We start from the raw sequence: 17,910 nt of genomic DNA, 5'->3' as shown, positions 1-17,910 counted from the left end.
TCTAACAATCTACATATTTCTGAAGAAGCCTGCAGCTTCACTGGATATTTTTTAAAAGATATTCAAACTGAAAAGGTTGAAAAACACTTATCTAGACTGTCAGGGAAACAACTCAAGGTAGTGCATCACCATACCAGATGTAAGATATTTTTAGCATGCTCAAGACTCAAATTAACTTGACACAACTGTGTAATCTCCGTGTCTGTAAGGTTTTGAGATGTTAGAAATTGAATTGCATAACACAATATATCACTTTTAAACCCCAGAACATGTTGTTACTAAAAGAAAGATACTGTCAGGGAAGGAAAATTACTTGGTCAGATTTGTAAAAATTTGCTTTTAAAGAAGTCCTGAGAACACGAAAAGCAAAGATAGCTACAACTCTTCAGATGTATAGGAATCGAAAGATGTATAGAAACATTGATCCTATTGATTTAAGCCTTTATTTCACAATTGCAGCTTTGCCATGCAAGCAAATCTTTTAAGCAGTTGCAGGGAATGCTAGAATCTTTATACAATGAAAATACAACCAGAAGATTTAAAGGGTCAGAGGGATGTCTTGTCTACTAGTTGCTGATAGAGTTAAAAAGTTTTCCAGCTCAGCAACTTCCTAAACTGCCTCCAACTTCAGAGCCTACATCTCTGAACATTGCACTGCTGCCCATATACATATTTTTTTTTTTTAGATCAATAAGAAATTACATCTTTGAAGATGTAAAAGAACTCCTCTGCCTTCCACGGGAACCATAAGAGCGTCTCAGAAGACAGGAATCAAGCCCAAGACAGTACAAAACCCAAGGAATGAAAAACTTCCTCTTCTGTGAGTGCTTCCATCTTTACTATGTTAGTTTTAAGGGGCTTTCAATTCAGTCAGCTACATGAAACACATGCTGATAAGTCTTCAGCTGCAAAGAATGAGATAAAAAGGGAAATCAAGCCACTTGAGAACAAGCAGTGCAGCTGTTGAATGGACTCAGGTTTACAGTAGTTTAAATTTCATTGCTCTAAAACACAGAGAAAAGACCTGTGAAAAGCTACTGTATAAAAGCACGAATCTACAACACACACATATTTATCCCTCACTTCAATGGAGATTTATCATTATTTAATCTTGGTATAGCTACTTTTAAGTCATATTAAAAATAGCCTAAGACTCCTCAGCTAAACTTCCCTATTTAGCAAAAACAAAATTCCTTCCATAACTGTTTACATTTTATCAAAACTCATAGGTCAGTTTGTGCTAGAAGGTTAAATTTCAGCCAGCTACTGCAGATTCTTTAAACAGGGTTCCTTTACAGGAACAAGGGTGCCTGCTGCTCCATGCCAGCAGCACTGCCCCCCCCCCCAAAGGCCTCTTCTCCCAGCACATTCACAAATATGCCTTCCCCAGGGGCTCAGCATAGCTATACTTACACCAGCATTATTTTCATGCCACTGGGTTAGAAGACTATAAAAGCTGAAGACACCAAGCTGAGGGTCTGACCTCTACAATGCTATTCAGCACAGTACTACTGATAACTTCTGACTCAAAGCAGTATTTCCTCGCAAGATCGTATATAGGCTACACTCAGTATGATCAAAATTTTTAATTGGTATGCATAAAGAATTTCCAGTATACATGTAACTGGCACCAGCTACAGTTGTAATTCACTGATCTTTCAATGCCATTGGCAGTCTTCAGCAATAACCAAGGACTAAAATGTCATAGAGACAGTGCGTCTGATTGGGCACAAGTTCAAACCCCTTTTGCAGCCCTGGCAGCAGCAGGGCCTCCTGGTGGTGCTGCCAAGGAAGCCTCAGCTCCCACTGCCCATGTCACTCTTGTTTTGGGGTCGAGACACAACCATCTCCACATCTCTACACCTGCCACTTTTCAAGATCACTAAATCCACTTATAGTCAGGTGTACACCGATTGATCTAGTCTGCTTCCTCTCCCACTAGCGTGCACACAGACTTAAGCAACAGACAGGATTTTCTACACTGCCACTTTTCTTCTGAATACATGGGATCAGGTGAGCTAACAAGAAACTATCTGAACAAGCAACATGACTGCAATGAGGGAGCTGCGAAATGAAGCCCTAGCAATAGCTGGCAAGTAGGCTCAACACTACTTAGATCTGAAGGGTCAACCCAGAGGTGGCAGCTTTGCTTGGGGTTGTCCTGGTTTCAGCTGGGATAGAGTTAGTTTTCTTCTTAGTAGCTAGTACAGTGCTGTGTTTTGGATTTGGTGTGAGAACAATGTTGATAGGACACTGATGGTTTTGGTTGCTGCTACGTAATGTTTATACTATGTCAAGGACTTTTCAGTTTCTCAGGCCCTGCCAGTAAGAAGGCTGGAGGGGCACTGGAAATTGGGAGGGGACACAGCCAGGACAGCTGACCTGAACTAGCCTAAGACGTATTCCATACCATGTGACATCATGCTGAGTATATAAGCTGAGGGCAGAAGGAAGGTGGGGACATCCAGCATTATGGCATTTGTCTTCCTAAGTAACTGTTATGCGTGATGGAGCCCTGCTCTCCTGGGGATGGCTGAACACCTGCCTGCCCATGGGAAGTGGTGAAAGAATTCCTTGCTTTGCTTGTGTGCGTGGCTTTTGCTTTACCTATTAAATTGTTTTTATCTCAGTGCTAGGGTTTTACATTCCGATTCTCCTCCCCATCCCTCTGGGTGAGGGAGGAGTGAGTGAGCGGCTGCGTGGTGCTTGGTTGTTGGCCAGGGTTAAACCACGACAGGGTACAGTGTGGCCCCAAACAGGCACCACAAGGCTTTGGTAGATGGACAATTTGGCTGTGAAGAGGAACATGGGCAGCCCTGAATTTTATCTCTGTAACACAGTTTGGTACCAAGACCAAATCCCTTTCCCCACTTGTAAACTGGGGATAAGTATTACTTATGCGCTTTAGAGGGGTGTCACGGGGACAAATTAGTTCCCATTTGAACTATGAAAGTGAAAAGCACTGTATAGTTAATACTAAATATTAAAACCTTTAAATAAACTGTGTCATTTTATAATCTCTGGCTTTAACTTCTGTCATGACTGATCTTTGAAATAGGTTTTAAGTCATGTACTTACAGTTAAATACAGTAAATATTTATACTCAGGCATATGGATATGGCCATACATACTCATATTCTTTTACTAAAATTACAAAATGGCAATCTTCGCAATCAGAGCAGAAATACTGTACACAGTTGTTTGTAACACTAAACACCAAAATAAAATTTGAAAACAGAGTATTTGAAAACCTTTTATATTTATGTTCATAACAGGTTACATGTTAAATATAATCAACTCCCAAGTTATAAGAAGCAGCAGCATTATACGAAAATTAAACTTAGATCATTTACATAGCAATTTTAAGAGCAACTGCTTTAAAAACGAGCAACCGTATTCAAAAATTGGTATCATATATGGAGAACTTAACCTCAAAAAGTAAATAGAAGCAAAGCAAGGGCCCTTGACGAAAATAGGCTAAGAATAGCTTATATTGCAAGCTATTCAGGAGAAGGATCTACAGTAAATCTTAGTTAAAATAACAACAGAATGTAGCATATTCAAGGTAAACTTCTTCCTTGGTCCTTATTTCTGAAGTATCACAAAAGTTGGTTTAACCTTCAAAGTAAACCATGCCGAATTACTCAGCCATACAGAACGCCTTGAAATTAAATTTATAAAAGTCTTATAAACTTAATTATCAAATGAACTTTAGATCAGTTAGTACTTATTAAATGTCATATAAAAAATGATTACAAGTAAAAAGCATAAGTACTATGCAAAGATTGAATGATCCCAGCTAGAAACCAATACTGATGCACGCTTATTCACAGCAGAACAGCAACTGATTTTATAAACTTGGTGTACTCCAAATTATTCTAAACAATAATTATATAGTGTTATAACATTGTGACCAGCAACTATTAAAGCAATACATTGAATGTTTACAATAAACTTTGTTTTAACATGCTCTGGACAGATCTGTTATCTCAACACTTTGAGCCCCACACTGGGTGCCAGAAAGGACTGTCATGGTTTAACCCCAGCCGGCAACTAAGTACCATGCAGCTGCTCACTCACTCCTCCCCCTGCTGCATGGGAAAAAGTATTAGGAGGAAAAAAAAAAAACAAACAAGCTTAAACCTGTGGGTTGAGATAAGAACAGTTTTACAATTAAAATGAAGTAAAACATTATACTAACACTAATGATTGTAATGAAAAACAAGAAGAGAAAGAGAAATAAAATTCAAGTAAAAAACCCCAAAACAAGTGATGCACAATACCACCCACTGACAGATGCCCAGAGCCAGTCTCCGAGCAGTGATACCAGCCCCCCAGCTAACTCCCCAAAATTTATATACTCAGCATGACGTCATATAGTATGGAACAACCCTTTGGCCAGTTCGGGTCACCTGTCCTGGCTGTGTCCCCTCCCAATTTCCAGTGCCCCTCCAGCCCTCTCACTGGCAGGGCCTGAGAAACTGAAAAGTCCTTGACATAGTATAAACATTACCTAGCAGCAACCAAAAACATCAGTGCCCTATCAACATTGTTCTCACACTAAATCCAAAACACAGCACTGTATCAGCTACTAGGAAGAAAATTAACTCCATCCCAGCCAAACCCAGGACATACAGAAAAAAGATCATAAACTTAACAATTTAAAAATATTATGCCTTTGATTCCCCAAATGATTCAAAGGTTAGACATAAGTCACTTCATCTTCTATTTAATTTACGAACTCTAGGGTGGAATACAACACCTGTTCAGCAGCACACAGCATCAAAGCAAAACAGCAACTGATGTGAAGCAGCCAATATTAATGAGAGAAAATGTAAAGACAGGACAGGGATGCTGCTTTTCATTAGGACAGTTAATTTTTTCCATGGTAGCTTGTATAGGACTGTTTTGGATTTGCGCTGAAAACAGTGTTGATAATGCAGAGATGTTTTAGTTATTGCTGAGCAGTGCTTACACAGAGTGAAGGCCTTTTCTGCTTCTCACACCACCACACCAGCAAGTAGGCTGGGGGGTCGAAAAAAGTTGGGAGGAGACATAGCTGGGACAGCGCTGACCCCAACTGACCAAAGGGATATTCCATACTACATGACATCATGCTCAGCAATAAATAGCTGGAGGAAGAAGGAGGAAGGGGACATTCAGAGTGATGCTTTGTCTTCCCAAGCAACCATTATGCATGATAGAGCCCTGCTTTCCTGGAGATGGCTGAACACCTGCCTGCCGATGAGAAGCGGTGAACGAATTCCTTGTTTTGCTTTCCATGTGTGCATGGCTTTTGCTTTACCTATTAAACTGTCTTTATCTTAAGCTTCAAGTTTTCTCACTTTTACTCTTCTGATTCTATCCCCCATCGCACTGTGGGGGGAGTGAGTGAGTGGCTGTGTGGGGTTTAGTTGCCAGCTGGAGTTAAACCACAACAGTCCTTTTTGAGGCCCAATGTGGAGCTCAAAGGGTTTGAAATAAAAGCAGATCTGATTGGAATGCAGTAGATCAAATTTATAGCTGTTATTGCTGTTTACGTATTAAAGGGCAGGCTCCTGTGCTTGCTTGCCTTGCTGTATATTGTATATTGCTCATTAGTGACTGCTGCTTGCTTTCACTGCTTGCTGCACTGCTTATCATCTCACTGTGCTGGGCCCAGGAACATTCTGATAACAGCAATGGTGATGCACCAGGGCTGGTAGATGGCCAAGGTATCACTGCTGTTTCTGTGCTGCTGTACTGGACAGGCTGGAACTCCAGTGTGAACTCGAGTCAAAGGGACTGTGACCTGTGGATGAGTCCATGTGGGAGCAGGACACCCCAAAGCGTCTGTGGCCGTGGATAAGCCCACGTCAGAGCAAGTATAACCATGGCTACAGTTGCTTTGGGATGTGTCTGTGCTGCAGCAGGTATACCTCTGAAGGGATTGCGGCCCAAGGACAAGTCCACGCTGGAGAAGGTATGCCTTGAAGCATCAGTGGCTGTGCATGAGGTCATGCTGGAGCACCTCAAAGCGTGTGGCCACGGATAAGCCCACGACAGAGCAGGTACACCCCTGGAGGGACTGCAGCCAAGGGTAAAGGCCATGCTGGAGCAGTTTGACTTCTGAAGGGACTGTGGCTGTGAGTAAGGCCACACTGAAGCACGTATATCTCTGAAGGCATTGTGGCCCATGGAGAAGGCCACACTGGAATAGGTGTACCTCAAAGCAACTGTGGCTGTGGATAAGTCCATGCTGGAGCAGGTATACCCCTGGAGAGACAATGGTTCATCATAAGACTCCACTTGAAGCAGATATACCCCTAAGGGACTGCAGTCTGTGGATAAGTCCAAGCCAGAGCAGGGGCAAGGGGAGGAGTTCATTGCAACGTTAAACCCTATAATCTGGCCCAAAGGGACCAGGGGTAGAGACTGCAATGGAAATACCTTTAAATTGTTGTAACCTGGGATTTGAGTTGCATGTTATGGGAATGACTATAGCAGCAACCACCTGAACTGTTGGAGGACAAGCCTTACAAGAAGCAGTGCAAGTGCAGCAGTGACCTGACCTGAGCTGCCTTTGGTGCCCAGTTAACTCCACACAACTTAGATGTGTGGGTTAGATGAGTGGATGGTGAGGTGGATTGAGAACTGGCTGAATGGCAGAGCTCAGAGGGTTGTGATCAGTGGCACAGAGTCCAGCTGGAGGCCTGTAGCTACTGGTGTTCCCCAGGGGTCAGCACTGGGTCCAGTCCTGTTCAATTTGTTCATAAGTGACCTGGATAAAGGGACAGAGTGTACCCTCAGCAAGTTTGCTGATGATACAAAACTGGGAGTCGCTGATACACCAGAAGGCTGTACTGCCATTGAGCAAGACTTGGACAGGCTAGAGGGTTGGGTGGAGAAGAACCTTTTGAAGTTTAACAAAGGAAAGTAGAAGGTCCTGCACCTAGGGAGGAACAACCCCATGCACCAGTACAGGCCAGGGGTTGACCTGCTGGAAAGCAGCTTTGTAGAGAAGGCCCTGAGAGTTCTGGTAGACAGCATGTTGACCATATGGGCCAGCAGTGTGCCCTTGTGGCCGAGGCAGCCAATGGGATCCTGGAGTGCATTAGAAGAAGCGTGGCCAGCAGGTCGAGGGAGGTTATCTTTCCCCCTCTACTCTGCCCTGGTGAGGCCACATCTGGAGTACTGTGTCCAGTTCTGGGCTCCCCAGTTCAAGAGACAAGGAACTACTGGAGGAGGGTCCAGTGGAGGGCTGCAAAGATGATTAGGGGACTGGAACATCTCCCGGGTGAGGAAAAGCTGAGGGAGCTGGGCCTGTTTCGCCTGGAGAAGACTGAGAGGGGATCTTACCAATGTCTACAAATATCTTAAGGGTGAGTGTCAAGAGGATGAGACCAGGCTCTTCAGTGGTGCCCAAAGACAGGACAAGGGGCAACAGGCACAAGCTGTAGCACAAGAAGTTCCATCTGAATATGAGGAAAAGCTTCTTTACTTTGAGGGTGTCAGAGCACTGGAACAGGCTGCCCAGAGAGGCTGTGATGTCTCCTCTGGAGACATTCAAAACTGGTCTGGATGTGATTCTGTGCAACTTGCTCTAGGTGAACTTGCTTTAGCAGGGGGTTGGACTAAATGATCTCCAGAGGTCCCTTCTAACCCTGACCATTCTGTGATTCTTTAATGTTAGATGTTCCCTTTTCTAGTAGGTTGGCAATACATTGTATTCTATTGTTCAGCCCTACCCTACCCTACAATTTCCCACTAAAAATCCCATCATTTGAGCTAAATGCACTAGGTCCAGATTAACACACATTCATCGGTATCTCCAGATTGCCCTTTGGAACTTACAATATAGAAACAGCACTAGATATTATGAAACTTTCTTTTAAAGTAAATCTGAATATTTTTTTTATAAATGTTTTCTTTTCAAATGCTTCCACCAGTGCTCCTAATATACATTTACCGGTTCATGTTTGCAGATGATGTGTCTAGATCTGCCTGGAAAAATAGAGAAACAACTACACAGACACCTCTGCTTCTGAGAGGACAAAATGTACATAGACCCTTTTCTCCCAGTTCTTTCCTATTAAATTCGAATTCACCTGCATGTAGATTTGTATCTAATCAGAGAATGGAAGAAATTGTGGAGACATCCATATGGTTTTCTAAAAAGAGAGATAACAGCAGAACTGAACACTCAGGAAAGAAACATTACACCTTAAAAGGAAAAAATTAAATTGGTTTGCTAGGCTGTCCTTATACCAGTAAAAGGCTGACCCTTTTTCAATATGTATGTAACGACAAGTCAATGCTACCATGAGATTAAAATGCAAAAAGACCTCCCCCTAACCTTGCAGTTACTTTCCCATTTCCACTCCAATTCTCAGGAACATAGTTTGAGCTTGTGACCAATTTATTTAAGTTGAAGTTTCATATCTAAGACAAGACAGATCCAACAACCCTGATTGTTATATTCCTAGCATTACACACCTGCCAGCTTCCTCCACTATGATGGTACAAAAGTTAACAGGGGGGAAAAAAGCCTCAGCTAAGCAGGATCCAAACCTACATCCAGCTTTCCGAGTCACCATCCCCAAATTGAAACCCAATGTGAAGCCAAGAGTTATTCAGCACAGACTTCAGGGTATCACTATGAATACCTACTGTTGTCTTCAGTACAGAAGATTAGACCCCACAGATTAGACAGATCTCCAGTTTCAAAGTCATCAGGAACATGTACAGCTGCAGCACAGTCACATGAGAAAAATCAGAACACAACAAATCTCAAACGTAAAGAGGTGCTTTTGTGCCTTAAAAACATAGAAAACCCTCTTGTAATGTAATCACCACCAAGTGAAAAATTAGCATGGTAAATACAGAGAGTATTTCCAATAAATCACTCTGATCTCCTGAAGAAGTTAATGAATAGCCAACACATTCCTGCACTTCTAACAGCATCCCCTTATTTTTTTCCTGCAGTGAGGCTCAGTCATGAAGCAAGAAAGATATTGAATCACTAGTATCCACTGAGGAACTTAAAAGTATTTGCCATTTCAAAACCCGTATCATCAGTGGTCACTTCACTAGTTCCTCCAGTAACCTCCTTCACAAGGAAGGTGTCCAATGACAGTCATCAAATGCTGCATAAGACATAATTTTGAGCAAATAAACAATTGTCCAATTCACCCGTTGTGAAAGGAAAATACTGCAGTTATTCCATCTCCCTAGCCAACTCATAAGCAAGTCAACAAGACTGATGTGGTCCAGAGATCTTCAAAGCCCTGGATCATTCTTACGTAACAATAAGTAGTATTCAAGAGCTGATTTCTTTTGCCTATTGCTAGAAATATATGAAAACCAGAACTAGTACAGCTATCACAAGAGAAAAAAAGAATTAGAAGTTTTAATTCCAGGGTGGTTTATATAAAACACCTCTAGGTAACACTGAAGAGAATTTCTTCATCCAACTCCAGATTCCAGACTTTCCTTTAGTCAAAGCTTTCTGGTGTTTCTGTGCCAGGTCTCCTTTTACTTTTATAAGCAAGTTTTTGTAAGTTTTTCCTCTTACTTACCTGTGCCTTTAAAGCAGTGTTCAATATGATTCCTCTTCAAACATTGGTTTAGTGAGGTTAAATGTTTCAAAGCAAGAGAGGTCTATAAGACAGTTTTGTATTACAAACTGAACACCTGTAGCACAGGAGATATGACAGTGAATGGTGATCTTATGTTCAGCCATCTATGCTATTAGAACCAGGGGCAGATTTCTTCTGGTTAGTTTTTTTTTTTTATTTCTAATTTAAGGAATTTAATTAAAGATCAAAATAAAAGAATTACAGTATAAATCCCAGAACACTGCTCACTTGCTATATAATCAGAGGAACTAACTTTTTCCTTAAAAAAATCCTGGATTTAACTTTTTAAACACATTTTTTTAAAAAAAAAAGTAATAAAAAAACCCAAAACACCAGACCATGGTTTCATGGGAGTCCAAGAGGAAAATCAGGAGACTATAGATCCTCTTTTTTAACCCAGCTTTCTTTGGCCATAGCAGTTTATTTTCTTGTGCTGCCTGGATTTTGTACTTCAGTTTTTGTTATTTTATTAAGAAATATCAACAGTCAATAAAGACATACTACAATCTCATTTACTAGGAAAAGAGCAACATGTGAAAAGAAAAAAAAATTAGTTTTGTGGATATTTTTAAAACTACCCTACTCAAAACTCATTGTGAAATTTTGTAATTGATCAACAACTTTGGGGTTTTTTTCTCCCTATTCTTGTCATTTGGGCTGTGATATAAACATTAAATCTCTCTCTAAAAATACTTTAAATAGTAATGAGTAAAGAGATATTTTGACAATAAGGAAATAACTGACAAAGATCAATATACCTGTGATTAGTATAATTACAAACAATGATGATGAAGTTTAAGCACTCTCTGCAACACCCCTTCTGTCATTTCTCCTCTTAGATTAGCCATAGTATAGCTAATATAGCCATTGTAGCCATCATATGTCCTTCCTTTCTCACCCTTGCCTTCCCCTTTTCTAATCACCCTTGACTGTTTTAGCCTTCTCTGCACCACTTGCATACTCACCATAATTCTCCTTCCCCTTAATTCCTTACATTCAGGCTGTTACCAACTCTCATGCGATACATGCCTTCAGCTTACAACATCTGAGCATCTTCCTCTGTTGCCTAACATCCTGCATCTGCTTTAGCTTCCCTTTTCACTGCCACCAGGCAGCTCTGCAAACTCCCTTTCTCATTATGTCCCACAACAACTAGAGCAACTGCCTTGCCTCTGGCCATGTCCCCATAGCCCTTAAAGCCAAAGAAGAGAACTGCTCCAGAGATTCAACTTATTGTAGCACCACCTGCCTGGGCCTGCCAGGGTCACTGAACCCTAAGGAGAGGGGCTAGGCTGCTGAGTCCCATTATCAGAAAGACTCCCTTCTTTTGTTCCACCTAATCTGTATCTAACAAACATGTCTTTTCTCTTTCCCAAAAAGTATTACTTCCTAAACATCTTAAAGTGAAGAGAATCTCCTTTAATAAACACCATAAAAATCACAAAATAATTCAAGCTGGAAGGGACCTCAGGAGGTCACACTCCTGAATGCCACACAAAAAAGGTGCTCAAAACCAAAGAGGGAATGAAACAAAAGAACAAGTATCAGACTTACCATGGACTTGATTGATTTCTGAATTCTGAGAAAGAATTTCATCTGCTAATTTTTGAGCAGTTGGCAAAACTTCTGTGTGGTGCACTGTGATCAAATACTGTACAAATTTTTGTAGCTGGTCTCTGTTCATTTGAAAGAGTGTCTCTGAAATGGGAAGATGTAGTTTGACCTGATCTGGCTTGCGGATCCGGTATAAAGAGAGTGCCACAACATGAGCACAGTAAAATATGTCCTTGTTTCCACAGCTACAGGTCACTGAGGTAATCTTGCAACGATCAAAGCTGATAGCTACATTGCAAACAGTTTCTGGCTCCGATTGCATTGCAGGTTCTGTCACTGTGCCACTCAAGTGGAAACCTGGGGGGGGAGGGGGGGGGGGGGAGAGAGAACTTACATTATTAAGTAAAAGACCATATCTCATTATCAATAACCTTTCATTAATCAAGTACAAGTCATCATCTATTTCTGAGAAATTATATACCTTAAAGAACCTGCTTTACAAATATGACAAACCCTTTCTTTCATATGTACCCTTTTCATCTCCAATAAAATCATAAAATCAAAAAGGAGCTCATTTACAAGCCCTCTTCGCCATTCCATCACAACATTCATAAAAGTTTGATAGTAAGAAAATAATTTATTTGGTAAATGATAACTGCAGAAGCAGAGCTGTATCCAATTAAGACAAATGTGAAACTCCCAATAGCTCAGCAAGTTGGCAGCAATTTTCTAAACCCCACACCAGGGAGCTTGCACCTATCGGCAAATTTAACCATTCTCTCAATAAGTAAGAGGGAAGTTATGTACTCTAGTGGCACAAACCCAGGTTCTAATCTCCACTCTGCCACAAATCACTTAACCTCTCTGCTTTCACCTCTTCTATCACTGAGCTGATGCTAAAGCTCACCTTCAAACCCAAACAATCTGGTAGGGTTTGTGTAGCTCTTTGGAGATGGAAACTGCTGCAGTTACCAATACACAAGATATCAGATTTATAATACTGAATGAGACATGCATGCACTGTTTCACAAGTCTGCATTTCCACTTTGCACAATAAAGCACAAGGCAAAAGAGCTGTGTTTTCTTATATTGTAAGAAGGTATGGTATACCATAAGATGTTCACTTCAGCCATTACTAGACAAAACACCCTGTAGAACAAAGGTCTCAAACTCTATTCTCTGAAGATTAGACCTAAACCCATCTCTTTTCCCCAACATGAAGACCCAGGTTTGGCTCTCAATACTTAATCACTGCAGAATTTGGGTGTTTCTTTTGGATTTTATGTAAACATGACATTGATTCTTGGCTCAAACATTAAGTCAGAGGTATAGATACAAAGCAATACAAACAAATTTCATATGCTGTATCAGTATTAAACTTGAACAGACTGTGCATATAAAATCTGGAATGAATACTACAAGTAAGGTGTTATATGTTAACTATTTATAACGGAGATAATATAAAACCACACTCCCTCAAAGTCCAAAACTGATTCAGTACTTTTGAAATACAAGAAAGGTGTGTCATAGGAAGCAGTATCACATGAAAATCAGGTGGAAAAAAAGAAATATATACATAGCTCTAGTCCAAAATGTTGCATCTCCCATTGTTTTTAGAAAGCTCTCCAAGCTACAGTAAACAAAAAGGAAAATCCCTCATTTTTTCCATTTGTTTACACTGTATGTTTCAGAGCAGGTTGTACAGTCAGTATCACTTTTTGGATTACATTCAACTGCAGCACTCTGATACTTTACCCCTGAAGAAGGTCATACATACACTAACCTCGACTTTGCAAGAGGATGTTTACCAGAGTTAAAGCTGAAGAGGCAGTAAGCTGTAAAGTGCACAAAGAGGGGGGGGAGGAGGAGAAAGAAGCCCAGGTGTAAGTGGTATTCTCGCTCTCAACTCCACTCAACACATACAGGAGGGGAATTGCCCCTTGAATCATGAGCTCCTCACTCTGCCTTTCCCTTTGGTTTTAAAGTAGTCACAACATGCACCCATGAGTATTCTCTCAAAAAAAGAGGCTTTGTTAAAAAACATAGCCAGCTCTATTTCAGGTTGATTCCCAGTAAATGAGAGTTGGATTGGTGTTCCCAAAGAAAATGAATAGTAGGGGTTTTTTTTTAATATCACTTTCCTATGAAGCATACATAAAACTCTCTCATCTATGAGCCTAACACCTGAACACCAAAAGGGCCTGATCCCACTCCTTCCTGCTCTAAGTACCTAAACTCCTATTAATTCCAATAGAAAAAGACCCAATGAAAGATTTTCTATTATTTTTTTAAGAAGTGCCCAACCAGCTACTCCAACAATATTCTTACTTTTAATTTGTCAGTATATAATTCAAGCATTCAAAAGGCTAAATAAAAATTTCTTGGACAGATAAGCATCTCTAGAAATATTTAGAGTTAACAGCAGACCTGCCTTTAAGTTCCTACTCCCATTCAGACATAAACAGCTCCCAGATCCCCCTCCATTGAGATTTTTTGAGAATTCACATTACAAGCAGCAACATATATAAACATAGATCCTGATCTAAACAATGACAGCACTAACACAGTCAAGTTACCTAACCCAACGTGGTGGGTTGATCATGGCTGGATGCCAGGTGCCTGCCAAGCTGCCCTATCGCTCCCCTCCTCAGCAGAACAGGGGAGAGAAAATATAATGAAAGGTTCATGGGTCGAGACATGGACAAGGAGAGATCACTCAGCAATTACAGTCATGGGCAAAATAGACTTGACTGGGGGAAATTAATTTATTACCATTCAAATCAGAGTAGGATAATAAGAAGTTGTAAGAGACGGTCCAAAGAGACCGATATTGTCTCACCATTGCCAACAGAGACCTGGGGATGGAACATGGTCCTGACGGACACCCAAGACACAAAGACCCTGGGAAGGAGAACTGCATGGTACAAGGAGTACTGTGCCATTCCCTGCTACCTGGGACTGAAAGGAACAAACAGGCTGAGACAGCAGGATGTGCAGTCTGCAAGGATCTGCATCCCAGCAATACGCTGAGGGAGCCCAAGAACAAGGATTGATCACTATCAGTCTTTTCAGAGTGATCAGTATGAAGATATCTGTTGCTAGCTTTTGAGGTGGAATTTACTTTACTACAGTGGGCAGAAGCTGGCACCCCCTCTGCAGGAAGCAGGCAGCAGATTCATGCCATAGCCCACAGGCCAGATACAGGCCCCCAGGGTCCTCAATCCGGTCCGCATTATTTACACACACACCCCCCCGCCGGGGGTTGGGAAACCAAGCAGCTGCAGATGACTGCCTGCCACTTCATCCGCGCGCCGGCCCCCTGGTTAAAAAGTTTGAGGACCCCTGGCCCAGGGTATCTATCTCCCAAGGCAATACAGTTTTAGCTTTTACTTTTACTTAGTTTTCACATCATAACATTTGCAGGGAGGAATTATGCTTAGTTGCTACAGCACAAGTATAAATATAAAAAATGGGAAAGTGACTGCAAATTAAGAAGAGCAACAAAAACAAATTCAGATTAAACCTCCTGCTTTCATTAAAGTATCCTTAAAGCAATACAAGAAATAGGCTGCTCTTACATTCATGAAATCAAATATTTAGAGACTATCAGTTGTTTTAAGCAACTTGGAATATGCCTTGCCTGTCAAACATATAAAATATGGTCATTTGTTAAAGTTGCTATTTACATTCTTATTGCCAAGAGGTGAAATTTTCCATATTACATTTCTACAGTTAAAGGCTTAGCCTCAACTAAGAATCATCCATCTGCACCAAAAGGAAATAACAGAAATTAAACCATCTGAGACTGAAGAAAACCTCCAGCAAGACCTGCTAATTTTTAAGGGAGGGAAAGTTCCCTCCCCCAATCCAACCTCATTCATCTCTGCTTCTTTCACCTTCAACTGGCTCAGTGCATGCACTTTTCCCATTAAATGGGAAGTGGATAAAATCCTATAAAGGAAGAAAACAATCACCAATATAAACTTGGTAAGAGATTAAAAAAAAAAGAAGATTAGAAAAATAACTACTTCCTGAAAAGAGTGTGTCTGGATTTCCATAGCCATACTTAACAGTTTGGGAAAACACAGCACAGGATGTCTGAAACAGGCATCCTGCAGTAAAAGGTATTTAGGCCATTCCAACAACATTAATTGTTTAACTGATTGAGTAATTTAAGATTGCACTCTAACAATTAAAAGTTAAAATACTTACGAATGTTTACCTCTAACCTGCAGCACCCAGAACTTTAACAAGCTATAGTTATACTGACTATTCATCAGATTCTAGATAGCATTTTAGTATGTAACATTATCTAAGCCTTTATTAACATTCATAGGTTTGAACAATAAAATGCAATATGATATTTTTCTTTTTAAATTCATGTCTCACACCCAGAAAATAAAAACTTTTCACTATCTCAATCTGTTAAAGAAAAACAATCTAAGAAAGGGGGACAAATTATAAAACTAAACACAATTTAATTTGTCATTTAGATTTATTAAACAAGTTACTGGAATTCAACATGCTGTGGTTTGGCCTCCAAGACCAGGCTTTACACTAAGGGTAGACTGAGGACCCCAACAAAAAAAAAAAAACCCAAAGCACTTCTGGTAACATATAACATTTCTAACTTTCACTGACAAGCCAAGAAACACTTTACAACTATTGACAGAGGGAAAGGAAACAATTACAAAACCACCACCATTTATTTCACTTTTACAGTGAAATATAGTGTCTGCAGGCAGACAAAAAAACACAAGGGGAGAGAAGACATAAGCCTCAGGGATGGCAAGTCTCTCTAGCGGCCAGTGAGCCAAGCAACATGCTGCTTTCATGCAATGATGAAGTAACTCTTCCCTTCCAGATCCCTGCATTCTCTCACCATTTATTTTTGGGCTTCAGCTTCTGATAACCTACCTATACTACAACTATTAGCATTTGTGATAAGCTAGTAGGTGTTGTACTTGTGGAAGCATGCTTAATGCTTTGGTTTTGTTAGCTTTGATTGCCTACTAAAATAGTCAAGGATTATACTTGTTGATGAACATGAAACCAAACCCACAAGACTATGTACATTGCTGACTAATTTTATGACTCAAGATTGTTTGTTGATTTTACTTATCTCAAACTACACATTGGTTTTATAATGGTAGTAAATCTCTTTTTTTGATGCGGGTCTCATGCCTACAGGTCTACCTTTTATGATAAGGGAAGGTTCTCTTTCTATGCTCTTTTAACTTTTATCATAACTTACATAAAACTGGGAGGGGAAAAAAAAAAAGACAACCATTCCAAGTTCTTTGAAGAAAAAACCCCAGGTTTTATATGAACTCTGAAACAGATGCAGGTAAAGATAGAAAAGAAAGGGTGCTTGCCCTTTGCTGGAAGAAAAGTTGAACAGGAACCATTCCTCTATCACTACAGTTCTGGATATTATTACTAATGGTTAAAAATTGTTTTCTGGATCAGATTAACTTAAAATGAAATTCAGCAACATACTGGATTATTACATCATACCATTGTTACCTGCCTAATGTTGCATTATCACAGTGCACTTAAATGGCAAGAGAGAGACAAGATTATATATAGTTTTCAGCATTGCTCAAGATACTCAAATTGGGAAACTTGCTAGTATTTGAAGGAATTCTCTGTATCACAATAAGAAAGGCATAAACAGAACAGAGTTAAATTCTATTATCTAGCCTGTTATGATGATAAAGATCTTAAACTGAAAACTGGGCCTTTAACACTGTCAATATCCCATCTCTCATCAAAATAAATTGAAATACTTCAGTCAGGGCCCTTATGTAGAGGGCTATTGATTTATTTTCTTTATACTTTAAATGGTTCAAAAGAAATTTAAAATTATATAAAAAAAATGCCTTTGGTCTTATCCCCTGCAACAACATCCCCATCCCTTTTCACTAATTTCCCCCGCTCTCTCACTTGGCAGAATAATTCAAAGGAAGAGGCTGGGTGCTATTACCAGAGTTGTCTACTCTTTAGATCAAAATAACTAAAAAAAAAAAAAAATAATAAAAATTAACAAAAGCCATCAATACCCTCTTCAGTCAAATGGGAAGGAATGCTTCCAGAAGGTTGACTACTCCATGATTTGGTTATTTGTATCTGTTGAGAAAGGGTTTAAATAGATCATTCATTATAGCAAGGTAGATTAAACTATGTAGCAAGGATTACTTTTCCCTACATCTGTTTTTTTTCCTGTTTACTTAGCCAAACAGGAGGCTTCCTCCTCTGATAAGGAGACAGACAGATATCAGGAGCTACAAACATTATAAACCATTTCCCTAGAAATCTGTCTTTTCTGCAGTCTGAATTTCTGGATTGTGACAAATGTCTATACGATGCCTGCTGTCCTTCTTAAATTCTCCAAGCAAGTCTTAGAAGTCCAGATTCATAGACCTAGCTTGGTCCTAACAAGCAATGATGATGTTTAAGATTAAATAGGATCGGTTTCCTACATAAATATTTGAACATTAGACCAACTATTTTCAAATTACTTTGAAAACACAGAAAAATATCAGTAATGAACCCAAAATATCCAAAGCTTTTTGACCCCTGCTTACTCAGCAAGAAAATTCTATTTCTTACCTCCCACAGGACTTGCAAGCCCATGAGATGTTCAAGAGCGAGATTCATACATTAATTGGATCAACAAACATCCTCACATGCTCTAAAAGAGGGATGAGGGAAAACATTGCTCACCTTTTCACTGCCA

The 17,910-nt window shown here is 40.1% G+C and overlaps 1 protein-coding gene across 1 annotated transcript in view; it reads right to left on the bottom strand.

Moving 5' to 3' along the window:
• The window catches only part of LOC119140726 (zinc finger SWIM domain-containing protein 6-like), a 72,263-nt gene that overhangs the window by 4,371 nt on the left and 49,982 nt on the right, over positions 1–17,910 (bottom strand). The window contains exons 2-4 of the mRNA XM_037372258.1: positions 11,172–11,528; positions 8,637–8,727; positions 1,619–1,694 (exon numbers count right to left, since the gene is read on the bottom strand). Coding sequence (XP_037228155.1) covers positions 1,619–1,694; positions 8,637–8,727; positions 11,172–11,528 — 524 coding nt within the window. The remainder of the gene's footprint in view (positions 1–1,618; positions 1,695–8,636; positions 8,728–11,171; positions 11,529–17,910) is intronic.

This window comes from Falco rusticolus, chromosome W, assembly GCF_015220075.1.
Source record: "Falco rusticolus isolate bFalRus1 chromosome W, bFalRus1.pri, whole genome shotgun sequence".
Classification (NCBI taxonomy): Eukaryota; Metazoa; Chordata; class Aves; order Falconiformes; family Falconidae; genus Falco; species Falco rusticolus.
Note: the sequence above shows the minus strand (reverse complement) of the source record. Positions and strands in the feature narration are given on the sequence as shown.